Here is a 13,688-nt window from a genome sequence, read left to right as displayed (position 1 = left end):
TCTCCTGTCACTGAATGTCTGAGTTGCCAGGAGACTGACCAACACCGCCATCGGTCGAACACACGCACGTATGAGTGTGTGTGTGGTCTCGAACACACACACACACACACACATATCTCGAGCGCCGTGAGTGAACAGTGCCCCTCCACACAGATAATGATGTCTTTTCCAGACGGTGACATTTCTCGGAGAGGGGGCGTTTGCTGTGTCAGCGCCCTGCCACATGCAGAGAGGGACACAGTGACCGCACTGTCACGCACACACAATGGACGTCTCTGTGTCGGTCAGAAGGCCTCCTCCAGCCCTCCGCCCCACGGACCCTCTGCTCGTCAGCAGCCCCGGGCCCCAGGCCTCACCCCCGGGCCCAAGACCTCACCCCCGGGCCCAAGGCCTCACCCCCCGGGCCCAAGGCCTCACCCCCCGGGCCCCAGGCCTCACCCCCGGGCCCAAGACCTCACCCCCGGGCCCAAGGCCTCACCCCCCGGGCCCCAGGCCTCACCCCCCGGGCCCCAGGCCTCACCCCCGGGCCCAAGGCCTCACCCCCCGGGCCCCAGGCCTCACCCCCCGGGCCCCAGGCCTCACCCCCGGGCCCAAGACCTCACCCCCCGGGCCCAAGACCTCACCCCCCGTGCCCCAGGCTTCACCCCCCGGGCCCAAGACCTCACCCCCTGGGCCCCAGGCCTCACCCCCCAGGCCCCAGGCCTCACCCCCCGGGCCCAAGACCTCACCCCCCGGGCCCAAGACCTCACCCCCCAGGCCCCAGGCCTCACCCCCCCGGGCCCCAGGCCTCACCCCCCGGGCCCCAGGCCTCACCCCCCAGGCCTCACCCCCCCGGGCCCCAGGCCTCACCCCCCAGGCCCCAGGCCTCACCCCCCCCGGGCACCAGGCCTCACCCCCCCCGGGCACCAGGCCTCACCCCCGGGCCCCACGCCTCACCCCCGGGCCTCACCCTCGGCTCCTGGGTGCCAGGCTTTCCAGGGCCCTTTGTTCGTTAGCACATTCTGGACTCGTCCTCTGCTGCGGCGGAGTTGAGGTAAATGGTGGCACCTTTGTTAAAACAATCAGATTACATACTACAGTTGTCTTGCGTACCTCATAAAATGAAATTGTTAATGGTTCTGTTTCTAGTACATGGATCACCTCCTATATTGTCTTGGCACATATTTAAAACAAGGGGAAGACAGATTGGTGTTTCTGTATCATATCAAAAAACAAATAAGAATGTTTTTATTTAACTAGATTTTGGAACAGAGAATGTCCATGCTCTCTCTCTCTCTCATGCCCTCTCTCTCTCTCTCTCATGCCCTCTCTCTCCCTCTCTCTCTCTCTCTCCCCCTCTCTCCTCATTTTAACACACCAGCCTGGTACATTAGATTACATTACATTACATTCCAGACTAGGCTTGTCACGGTACTCGGTACTTCGGTACTAATTCGGTACTTACAGTGCTGCGGTACTGACGGTACCCGTTTTTCCATGGTACCGAAGGTACCGTGTTTTCTATTTAATTTGCCGCCTGTCTTCTTCTACGCTGCTGCGTGCTGCCATCCAATCACAGCCCACCACCTATGACAGCAGCGTAGAGACAAGCGTTTGCCGGTGATTCATTTTGTGAAAATATGAGCCGGTTTTGAGCGTAAGATTGAACATTTTTATTAGCAGCGCATTTCTTTCAAAACCATGTGTTTTTGAAGACGCAACCCTCCTGCTTCTGCGAGTAGCCTATCTTTGAAATTTCTCTGCAATACTGTATCGAGTGGTTTTGATCCCAGAACCAGGCGGAGTGACCGTTGAACCTGATTTCGCTGTTGGGGGGAAAAGGGACTGCTAGTCCGTCAGGTTAGCAGTCGTGTGAGGGGCTACCTAGTTTAGGTGCTGCAAGATTTAAGTGGAATTATGACTGGATTTTTCAGTCATCTAAGCTGCAACCCCCCGCCTTGTCAATCCCGCCCGAGCCCGACGCAACTGACCGCTAGTTCAACCCAATAATGTTACGTAACTCGTTGATTACTTAAGACTGTTTCTACAAAACACTACGATGGCGACCGAGTTCGGCTAGACACAGGTAAGCACGTGAGTAGGAGAAGCCATCTATTAGCCATTTGGTAAGGATAATTCATGTAGATGATAATGTGAAAATATAAGTGATTGACATTGTGTAGGGAACTGTGTATTGACACTGTGGGAGTGACAGTTGTAACCAGGTATTACATAAAACCTATAATTTCCTGCTGAAACAAGTCTACAGGGTCTAGGATCACTACAGCAAGAGTCCTGGGTTGGAGTATGAAGGAGGATGATAATTGTGAAGACATACAACTATTTCCTCACTTACGGGCTGTGGGGATACTTAGTTTGAATCAAACACCGGAAACACAAGTTTTAGAAAAATATTATTATTATTTTGAAAATATTAGATTTGTCAAAATCACTTAGAATCAATTAACAACCCTTATACAATATTATTGTTCCACATCCAAAATGAGATGGCCACTCAGAAATAACAAAAATGCAAAATAAAATAAAGAACCTAGCTGCAGCAATATCGAGGTTATTTGTTGTGCACAACCGTGTCCCACAGTGTTCTGAGCCACTGGTGCTCGGAATGGTCTTACTTCTGATTGAAGAGAAATCTTCCTAGTGTCCTTTGTTTTGAAGCAAAGGAGCCAAATGCTGGCGCGATGTCCAGACAGTCCAAGCAGTCCGCATGCACCCGTCACGTGAACCCACAAAGGTCCCGTCTCTCCAGCGCAGATGTCGCAGCAGCAGCAGCACACAGTATGGTCTAATACAGAAGCAGGATTTCAGACACACAATTCTGTGGTAGACACACCAACTACTTGGGAATAATATACTCTTTCAATAATTTCTCTATAGGCTACGCAGCAGAACTTTCCCTCTTGTCACCCATCAATCCTTTGTCTAAAACAGCACGTGCAAGCAGGCGCAGCTGTATATAGCTAGCTTTGCAGAGAACGTCATGCACGAATCAATGCACACCGTGCAGAAAAGTATCAAACCTGTTGCATTGAATTGCATTGCTAAAACATGACAACCTAAAGTGCAAAATGACAAACATCAAAATGATCGTTTGATAACATGCACAACCTTCTAGAACAGTATTGCAATTAAACAGAATGACCAGGAAAACGAATTGTCACTCGCATTGCAAAGAGTAAGACAGCTAGTTACGTTCTGTCGCTAGCTAGTACAATAGACTACATGTGGATTAGTCAAGTTATCAACAAAATACTTATTTTCAATACTCAAACTCAAATAAGCTTACCTAATACAGAAGCAGGATTTCAGACACACAATTCTGTGGTAGACACACCAACTACTTGGGAATAATATACTCTTTCAATAATTTCTCTATAGGCTACGCAGCAGAACTTTCCCTCTTGTCACCCATCAATCCTTTCTCTAAAACAGCACGTGCACGCAGGCGCAGCTGTATAAAGCTAGGGGGCGCTGCCATAAAGAGATGTTCATTATACCAAATATGCAGCAGACCTATAACTTAGATGAAAATTAGTATACTTTATGTCAAGTTAGTGTCTGAAATGTATGGTATGAAGATATATAAGCATTGATAACTAAACCACTTTTGTGGGTGGGTTACATCCTCCCCTGCTTAACCCTGATGTCCCCATCAGTGTACTTAGACACTAGCTGAGCTTATCAGCTTTAGTAATAACTCACTCTGGGTGTGTAGCACTATAATTTGCTGTTGTATCATTGCTAATACTTGACTAGTATAGGTGTCCTGCGACGCACTAACAGCACCTTGCTGCTTGCAATATACATTCCATCCTACATAATCTTTCAGACTTTCTGGGGGTTGCCGATCACGGCGGTTGGATCTCCTTGGCGCCCCCCCGGTAAGTACTGGAGGTATACCAGCCTCATCAGAACAGGTAGGGTTTTCTAGTCGGAGACGCCGATTGCATCTTCTTGGCACATCCTCGGTAAGTATCCCAGAGTCTTCCTCCTTCCTTTCACTAGGTCTATCATAGTCAGCGAAGGTAAGTATAGGGGGTGTACTGGCCTTATCAGAGTATGCAAGTTCTCCCTCTAGACAGCAGGCGTTTTCTTGTGCCCCCTGAAGACTGACATTCTCCTCTCTTTCCCTCACCATGTGAAATTCTGGGGCCTCTGCATTGAGGATACTACTCTCCGAGTCTCCAACATCTTCTTCCATCTCTTCATCTTCACTTTTACTTTCCCCCAGATGCTCTCTTCCTCTGCTGCGCAAATTAGGGTGGCACGGTTCTTCACAGACATCTTCTTCGGGAATACCCGGGTTGACAGGTAAGAATCCACATGGCAGCAGCAGGTCCCTGTGCAACACTCTTTCGCGTCCCTCATCGTCTTCCGGTTTCACCACGTAAACTGGAATTTCTGCATGCGGCTGCTTCACTACCACATATACAGTGGACTCCCAGCGATCTGCTATCTTATGCTTCTTTCGAATGTTCACATTTCGAACAAGAACCCGATCGCCAACTTCAATGGCAGCAGAAGTCACCTTTTTATCCCATCTGTTCTTGTTAAGGAGCTGTCTCTTTTCAGCGTTCTCTGTGGCAAGCTTGTAGGCATATCTCAGCCTTTTCTTCAATTCACTTACATAGTGGGAGTGAGTCTTGGGGTCATGCCCAGCTGGGCTTATCCCAAAGCAAAGATCTATGGGCAGGCGGGGTTGTCGGCCGAACATGAGGAAAAATGGCGACTCTCCTGTCGCATCATTCCTTGTGCAATTGTACGCGTGTACAAGGGGACGCACATACTTCCTCCAATGTTCCTTCTTCTTGTCGCTCAGTGTGCCCAGTAGATCTAACAGTGTTCGGTTAAACCGTTCCACTGGGTTTCCCCGGGGGTGATAGGGCGTAGTCCTGGACTTCACTCCTGCCAACGTACACAGCTCTGCTACCACTTCTGATTCAAAATTGGCCCCTTGGTCACTGTGTATTCTTTTCGGGAATCCAAAGTTGCAGATCAGATTTTCCCAGAGGATATTTGCGACTGTCTTGGCGGTCTGATCTTTCGTTGGGAACGCCTGTGCATACTTAGTAAAGTGGTCTGTTATAACTAGAATGTTCCTAGTATCTCTTGAATCTGGCTCTAATGAAAGGAAATCTATACAAACCAGCTCTAATGGGGAATAGACCTTGATGTTTACCATTTTAGCTGCTCTCTGAGCACGAGATTTTCTTTTCAGGCATCTCTCACAGGTCCTGCACTTTTGCTCCACTGACTCGGACATCTTTGGCCAGTAGAATCTTGCATGTGCTAGTTCCAATGTCCTCTCGTACCCCATATGCCCAGTCTCATCATGAACTCCTTCTAGTGATCTTTCTCTATGACTGGCAGGGATCACAAGTTGATGATATAGCTGACCATTTTGATTGGCCACCCGACGATAAAGCACTTGATCAATCAGAGTCAGTTTTGGTCTCTCTCTCCAGACAAGGCACACTTCGTGGGACTCCTGCCGACGGTCTACTTTGCTTAGCCTTGCTCCGGATTCCATTAGATCGATGACTCGCTTGATCGTAGCATCTTCTCTCTGAAGCCGTTGCCAATCAGAGTTTGTCATACTTGGTAGAGTGGGCTGCCCAGGCCAGGGTTCCGGGTCCTCCAGGTCCTTTGGGATAGCGCCTTCACCGCATAGAAGTGTTTCCACTGATGGAGTCACCTCATCTGTACCTTCATCCTCTTCTCCTGCCTCTGAGTCCTCCAGTTGGACCATACTAGTCCGGCACTGCATCTGTTGTCTCAAACAGATGGTTTTCATGACTTCTTGGTTCAGTACTTCAAAGTCCTGTGGAGAATGAGTTGCCCTGTCCATCAGCCTTGATACTCTCCTTTCAATCTCCTCCGAGTCTTCATCCTCTTCCATCTCTCCTTGAGGTCTCCTTGACAACCCGTCCGCATCCACATTGGTCCTCCCTGCCCTGTACTTGATGTCAAAATTGTACAACGAGAGTGCCGCAAGCCACCTATGTCCAGCAGCATCCAACTTGGCTGTAGTTAGAGCATAGGTCAAGGGGTTGTTATCGGTAAGGACATTGAAGGAAACACCATAGAGATAGTCATGGAACTTGCTGCATATAGCCCACTTTAACGCCAGAAATTCTAACTTATGCACTGGGTAGTTCCTTTCACTCTTGGTGAGACCTCTGCTGGCGTATGCGATGACTCTGGTCTTCCCTTCTTGTACTTGATATAGTGCAGCACCAAGGCCTGTGACGCTAGCATCTGTGTGCACTATGTAAGGCAACTTCCAGTCCGCAAAGCCCAGGACTGGGGCGGTTGTCAGTCTCTGGATAATGTTCTCAAACGCAGTCTGACAGTCTGAGTTCCATCTTCCTTCTAAGGACTGAGCCTTCGCTCTGGAATGGCGAAACACTGTTTTGGATCTGGTGGAGAACTCTCCTTGGAGGAGTTCATTCAGGGGTCTCGCCACTTTCGAGTAGTTCTCTACGAAGCGACGATAGTATCCTGAGAAACCTAAAAAAGATCTGAGGTCTTTGACAGTCTTTGGTTTTGGCCACTCATTGACCGCTGAAATCTTGTCAGGGTCGGGCTGAATTCCTTGGTCTGAGATCACATGTCCTAGATATTTAACAGAATTCTGAAAGAACCTGCACTTCTGTGGCGACAATTTCAATCCAAATGTCGAGATCCTCTCCAGAACTTTCATCAGCCGTTCCTCATGCTTTTCCAGCGTGTCTGAGAATATGATTAGATCATCAAGGAAAGCAATCACTTCCTGTAGGTTCAGACCAGCCATTACCTTTTCCATGGTTCTTTGAAAAGTGGCAGGAGAGTTGGTTAGCCCTTGTGGCAGACGACGGAACTGCCAGTTACCAAATGGGGTGGTGAAAGCTGTTTTAGGGCGGTCATTTTCTTCAACTTCCAGCTGGTAATAGCCACTCTTCAAATCCAGGACTGAGAACCATTTTGAACCAGACAACAAGGCGAAAGTCTCCTCGATCCTTGGAAGTGGATATGCATCCTTCTTAGTGAGATTGTTGAGTTTCCGATAATCTACTACCATTCTTAAATCACCATTCTTCTTCCTCACTAAAACTACTGGAGAAGCATACGGGCTATTTGACTCTTCTATGATCTCAGTAGCTAGGAGTTCTTGAAGATGTTTTCTTAAGTCTTCAAAGTCAGCAGGCGAGACACGCCGCGTTCGCTCTTTGAAGGGGACATGTTCCGCTAGTTCGATGGTGTGAGCAATGCCAGATACATGCCCAACATCCAGATCATGGCTTGCGAATGCCCCTGACACTTCCTTGTTTATTCTTGCTTTGATGTAGCTTTTATACTCTTCAGAGGCTGGCGAATTTTCAAAGTTTAGATCGACAGAATCGTCTTGTCTTGTGTTTTCAGTCGGAGCCACAGTTAACACTCTGACTGTAGTGTTGGGCTGGTCAAGATCAGCATTGTTTACATCGGTCTTGACCACCTTCACCCAGTCCACCAACGCGCATTCAGCTATTATCCGTTTAGGTTGCAGGGTGATACTATGTTCAGAGATGTTGCGTATGGCTACTTTGACTTTACAATGGGATCTAGGTTTCACCTGAATTAATTGTGTGTGCACCACAAGTCCTCCAGGAAAGGCATACATTTCAGGTTTCTCCAGTATGGCTTTTCCACTATCACTAGACAATTTGGGGTGATAAATGCCTGTTACTTCACGAGCCTCATTCTTTTGGATCGTCACAGGACGTCTACCACACATGCGTACTGGTACAGCCTTTTTCTCTCTTTGGCATTTCTTCAGCTTTTCATTACATGTTACGTATGCTGCAATCCAATCAGTGTGGATGGGCAGGGTGCTGAGATATTTGTCTCCACCAACCTTTTCACAGCCTTGTATGAGTCGTCTGAGAACATTTGTACCTACTAACAGAGGCACTTTCCTATTGTAGGACTGATCAGGGCAGACCAGGGCTAACACAGAGAACGTTTCTGCAGTCCCACAGACATTTTCAGGAAACTTCACATCCATCTCAATATATCCCAGGTAGGGAACTTCCTGTCCTGCTGCACCCTCTATGCGAAGGATATCACCTACAGGAGAGAGCTCCCGATGAGAGAGGTGTTGTAGATAAAATGACTGTGATATGCATGTCACTTGAGAACCCGTGTCAATAAGGCAACTGCATTCTGTCCCGTCAAGCCATGCTACTCCTTCACAAGAATCCCCGACGAGGCCGTCTGGTACCTGCTTCTCACTCACTGCTTTGCTGTTGTTAACAGTCTTCTCATATACATTCCGCTGAAGAACGAAGGTGGAACTTGCATTACACCCAGCCTCAGTAAGTTCCACTACTGAGGCTGTTGGTCGTTTAAAGGTGTGGTATTCAGTGTAGCAGGTTTACGTTCCTGTCTTTGTACCAGCTTCTGCTGAACCAGTATTGCATTCACTGGATTAGTACATTCTTGCAGGTAGTGGTCTTCCTCCCCACACCTGTAGCAGAATCTCAGAGCTCTTACAGCTCTACCTGGAGCTTTGGGGACAGGACTCTGTTCTTGCTCGTTTCTCCCCTTCTTTATGTTCTCTTGTATGGTCTGTCTGGGTTTTCCAGGTGCCACTTCCTTCTTGCTGTTACCCACACTCTGTATTGCATTAGCGTGTGCTACCTCTGCTTCCAACTGTCTTATCCTCTCCTTTAGGTTTTCAGTGGTGCGGTCTTCGGAGGCTACTTCAAGAGAGTGATCAGAGATGTTGAGATGAACCTGACTATGGGCTTTGGTCTGTGTGTTACCCAGGTGTCTGTTCTTTCGTCTCTCTTTCATTTGCTGCTCATGCTCGAATGATCTCACTTTGAACAGCAGGTCTGAGTAGCCTAAGGTGAGTGTGTAGGCATCAGTCAGCGTGTCTTTGAGATGTAGCTGTGTAATCAGGCCCTCGTCCCAGCATCCACGGACAAATTGCTTCACTAACTGGGAGTCAGAATGTTTACCCACCATACCTTTCTTCTCAATGACTTCCTGCATTAAGGACTGCAGCCGGCGCAGGTAGTCAGAGGGCCTTTCACCTCGGTTCTGGTGCGTTTCTATGAACTGGAAGTAGAGCTCTTCTCCACCAGTAGCGTTCCCATATGCGTTTTCCAGATCCCGCACGTACAGCTTGGGTGGAGCACACTCGCCTGCGGTGAGAGCTACATTGAGAGCAGGTGGGAGAAGACTGTCAATGATGTATCTCCGTTTTTGATTATCTGACAGGGTATCATTTTTAATAAGCTGTTTTGAATACACTTTCCAGGTATTGAAACCAACTTCACCACTGGGTACAGGGACGTTACCAGAGAAAGTACGTATTTTTATCTTTGGCGCAGAGCGCTCAGAATATTCTGTGTTATGTTTGACTACATGTTCCACTATCACTCTCTGTACCTCTCTCGGTATGGTCACTTTGAGAGGTGTAATGAATGGGTTGGCGGACCTTACAGATTGATCTCCCTCTGGAGTTGACATGGAAACATTTGGGTATCGTGAGGAGGTAAGTACATTTGTAGCTGGGGTGGATGCCTCTATGTAGCAAGGGAGGAACGGATTTGTGTGTGTTCTTGAAGATGGAGTGGATGCATCTGGATAGTTCGCAGGAACGTCAGTGCTGTTTGACAATGTCTTGTCGCTAAAATAAAGATTTGCCAAGTCTTCATTCGTATCCAGAACATTGACTACCTGTTGCGACTCCTGAAGTTCATTCGCTCTTAATCCCAGATCCCTTGGTTGGAGATCATTTATTTGAATCACTTTCCAGTATCCTTTACCCTTGGCATTTAAGTGTTCGTCGTCCAATAACATTGGAGTGGTTTCTTCCAGGAATTCACAGAGCATGCCACCTAAGATGCTGTCTCCTACCCATCCAATTTTCGTGACTTTATCTAACTTACAGAACGCTCGACGCACTTCACTAAGCATCACTGAGCTGTCTATGTCTTTTAGTACTACAGTACGTCTAGGATCAAAGTCTGCCTCAGCACAGATATCCATGTTTGTGTTTCGGACTGACCTAATTAAAACGTTTGGTGTAGTATGTAGTGTAAACCATAAATTATATATTCACTTGGTGTAAGAACTCAAACTAAATAGCCCACAGCCCCACGTTGGGCGCCATTTTGTTTCTCTACAGTTGTAACCAGGTATTACATAAAACCTATAATTTCCTGCTGAAACAAGTCTACAGGGTCTAGGATCACTACAGCAAGAGTCCTGGGTTGGAGTATGAAGGAGGATGATAATTGTGAAGACATACAACTATTTCCTCACTTACGGGCTGTGGGGATACTTAGTTTGAATCAAACACCGGAAACACAAGTTTTAGAAAAATATTATTATTATTTTGAAAATATTAGATTTGTCAAAATCACTTAGAATCAATTAACAACCCTTATACAATATTATTGTTCCACATCCAAAATGAGATGGCCACTCAGAAATAACAAAAATGCAAAATAAAATAAAGAACCTATAGCTGCAGCAATATCGAGGTTATTTGTTGTGCACAACCGTGTCCCACAGTGTTCTGAGCCACTGGTGCTCGGAATGGTCTTACTTCTGATTGAAGATAAATCTTCCTAGTGTCCTTTGTTTTGAAGCAAAGGAGCCAAATGCTGGCGCGATGTCCAGACAGTCCAAGCAGTCCGCATGCACCCGTCACGTGAACCCACAAAGGTCCCGTCTCTCCAGCGCAGATGTCGCAGCAGCAGCAGCACACAGTATGGTCTAATACAGAAGCAGGATTTCAGACACACAATTCTGTGGTACACACACCAACTACTTGGGAATAATATACTCTTTCAATAATTTCTCTATAGGCTACGCAGCAGAACTTTCCCTCTTGTCACCCATCAATCCTTTCTCTAAAACAGCACGTGCAAGCAGGCGCAGCTGTATATAGCTAGCTTTGCAGAGAACGTCATGCACGAATCAATGCACACCGTGCAGAAAAGTATCAAACCTGTTGCATTGAATTGCATTGCTAAAACATGACAACCTAAAGTGCAAAATGACAAACATCAAAATGATCGTTTGATAACATGCACAACCTTCTAGAACAGTATTGCAATTAAACAGAATGACCAGGAAAACGAATTGTCACTCGCATTGCAAAGAGTAAGACAGCTAGTTACGTTCTGTCGCTAGCTAGTACAATAGACTACATGTGGATTAGTCAAGTTATCAACAAAATACTTATTTTCAATACTCAAACTCAAATAAGCTTACCTAATACAGAAGCAGGATTTCAGACACACAATTCTGTGGTAGACACACCAACTACTTGGGAATAATATACTCTTTCAATAATTTCTCTATAGGCTACGCAGCAGAACTTTCCCTCTTGTCACCCATCAATCCTTTCTCTAAAACAGCACGTGCACGCAGGCGCAGCTGTATAAAGCTAGGGGGCGCTGCCATAAAGAGATGTTCATTATACCAAATATGCAGCAGACCTATAACTTAGATGAAAATTAGTATACTTTATGTCAAGTTAGTGTCTGAAATGTATGGTATGAAGATATATAAGCATTGATAACTAAACCACTTTTGTGGGTGGGTTACAACAGCATGTAGCATGTTTTATGTTTCGGTGCTAGTAGACCCAAGTCTACTTGGGAGATGCCTTTTGGGGAAGAACCGTGATGGGGATCTCTGTTCCTTTTTATAACCTGCGCTAGCCTCTTGCTAGCAAGTTAGCGATAGCACTAGCGTGTAGCACTGTTGACACTAGTTTCGTGGTGTGTCTAAATAAACGCTACACAGTTCAGTTGAATTGCTGCTTGCGGTACCCATGCACGTTGTACTTTACATGCGTGCATGTATTACTCACACGCATGTGCGTACGCCGTGGTACCGAAATTGGTACCGAGTACCGTGGAAATTTACTGGTACCGGTACCGACTGCTGAATTTCTGGTACCGTGACAAGCCTATTACAGACATCACACATGTCAATATATATATATATATATATATATATATATATAGTATAATTCACCACATCTCTGTTCTTCCATCTGCTCCACTGCTTCGGGGTTAGAAGATGCACCGTCTACTTTGTGGTTTACTGGCAGGACTCGCCAGAACAAGCTAGAATAAATAAATGCGCTGATTCACGATCACAAAAGCAGCTTTGGCATTTCCCATCTGAGAGGGATGTAAATACCGCTCGCTGGGTTGAACCAGACGGCTTCTCTCCTATCAGCCAGCCACGTCCTCTTTCAAACGGGCGGAGGAAGAACGAGAGCACGCTTTATCAGCCCTGCCGGAGCAGGCTGGAGCAGAATAACAGCTGACTGATATCTGCCATGTGCCTGCCTGCCGAGCTGGCTGGCTGGATGACTGACTGGTTGGATGGATGGCTGGATTATTGTAGTCCTGTAGTATTGTGCAGTATTGTATTCCTGTAGTATTGTGTAGTTATTGTAGTCTGTATTGTGTTGTTATTGTAGTACTAGTAATGTGTAGTTATGTTAGTATTGTGTATTATTGTAGTCCTGCAGTATTGTGTAGTTATTGTAGTCTGTATTGTGTAGTTATTGCAGTCTGTATTGTGTAGTTATTGTAGTCTGTATTGTGTAGTTATTGTAGTCTGTATTGTGTAGTTATTGTAGTCTGTATTATTGTAGTCCTGTAGTATTGTGTAGTAATTGCAGTCCTGTAGTAGTGTACTCATTCAGTGCAGCAGGGCAGAGCAGAGCTGTCTAAGGGAGGCCTGAGCTGCGTTCCGAATCGCCTACTACCCTACTATATAGTAGGCCAAAACAGAATGTAGTATGTCCCAATACATAGTATGCCACATGCAGTATGGCAAAAGTACCAGGATGACCTACTACATCCGGTCGTATTTTGCAGTATGCACGCCAGCAGGCTTTTCTGGCTATTCTGACCCACAATCCTTTGCGCAGCGGTAATGTGCGTCACATGCGCGAGTTGACAGCTGTAGACGAATGTCGCGTTATGGACAGCGACGGATGTGGGCTAATTTCAAGGCGCAATGTTATGACAAGGTAGTATGTCCCAATTGGATGCCTACTGCTTGCAAAGTACGTACTTTCTAAGGGCAGCTGTAGTAGGTACTGGTAGTAAGAAGTAGAAGTATGCGATTCGGAACGCAGCCCTGGTCTGTCTCTGGTCTGTCTCTGGCCTGTCTATGGTCTGTCTCTGGTCCGTCTCTGGTCCGTCTCTGGTCCGTCTCTGGTCCGTCTCTGGTCCGTCTCTGGTCTCTCTGGTCTGTCTCTGGTCTCTCTGGTCTCTCTGGTCTCTCTCTGGTCTATCTGGTCTGTCTCTGGTCTGTCTCTGGTCTCTCTGGTCTGTCTCTGGTCTCTCTGGTCTGTCTCTGGTGTCTCTGGTCCGTCTCTGGTCTGTCTCTGGTCTGTCTCTGGTCTGTCTCTGGTCTGTCTCTGGTCTGTCTCTGGTCTCTCTGGTCTCTCTCTGGTCTATCTGGTCTGTCTCTGGCCTGTCTCTGGCCTGTCTCTGGCCTGTCTCTGGCCTGTCTGGTCTGTCTGGTCTGTCTCTGGCCTGTCTCTGGCCTGTCTCTGGCCTGTCTCTGGCCTGTCTCTGGCTTGTCTCTGGCCTGTCTCTGGTCCGTCTCTGGCCTGTCTCTGGCCTGTCTCTGGTCCGTCTCTGGCCTGTCTCTGGTCTGTCTCTGGTCTGTCTCTG

At 47.2% G+C, this 13,688-nt stretch overlaps 1 protein-coding gene across 1 annotated transcript in view; it reads left to right on the top strand.

The window, feature by feature from the left end:
• Positions 1 to 265: 265 nt before the first annotated feature.
• Positions 266 to 13,688, top strand: part of arhgap40 (Rho GTPase activating protein 40) — a gene marked incomplete at both ends in the record, with an annotated part of 88,754 nt that continues 75,331 nt past the window's right edge. Inside the window, one exon of the mRNA XM_084441357.1 lies at positions 266 to 962. Coding sequence (XP_084297483.1) covers positions 266 to 962 — 697 coding nt within the window. The remainder of the gene's footprint in view (positions 963 to 13,688) is intronic.

The sequence above is a fragment of the Borostomias antarcticus genome (genome assembly GCF_949987555.1).
Source record: "Borostomias antarcticus genome assembly, chromosome: 7".
In the NCBI taxonomy this organism is placed as follows: Eukaryota; Metazoa; Chordata; class Actinopteri; order Stomiiformes; family Stomiidae; genus Borostomias; species Borostomias antarcticus.
This window is presented reverse-complemented; position numbering and strand designations above follow the sequence as displayed.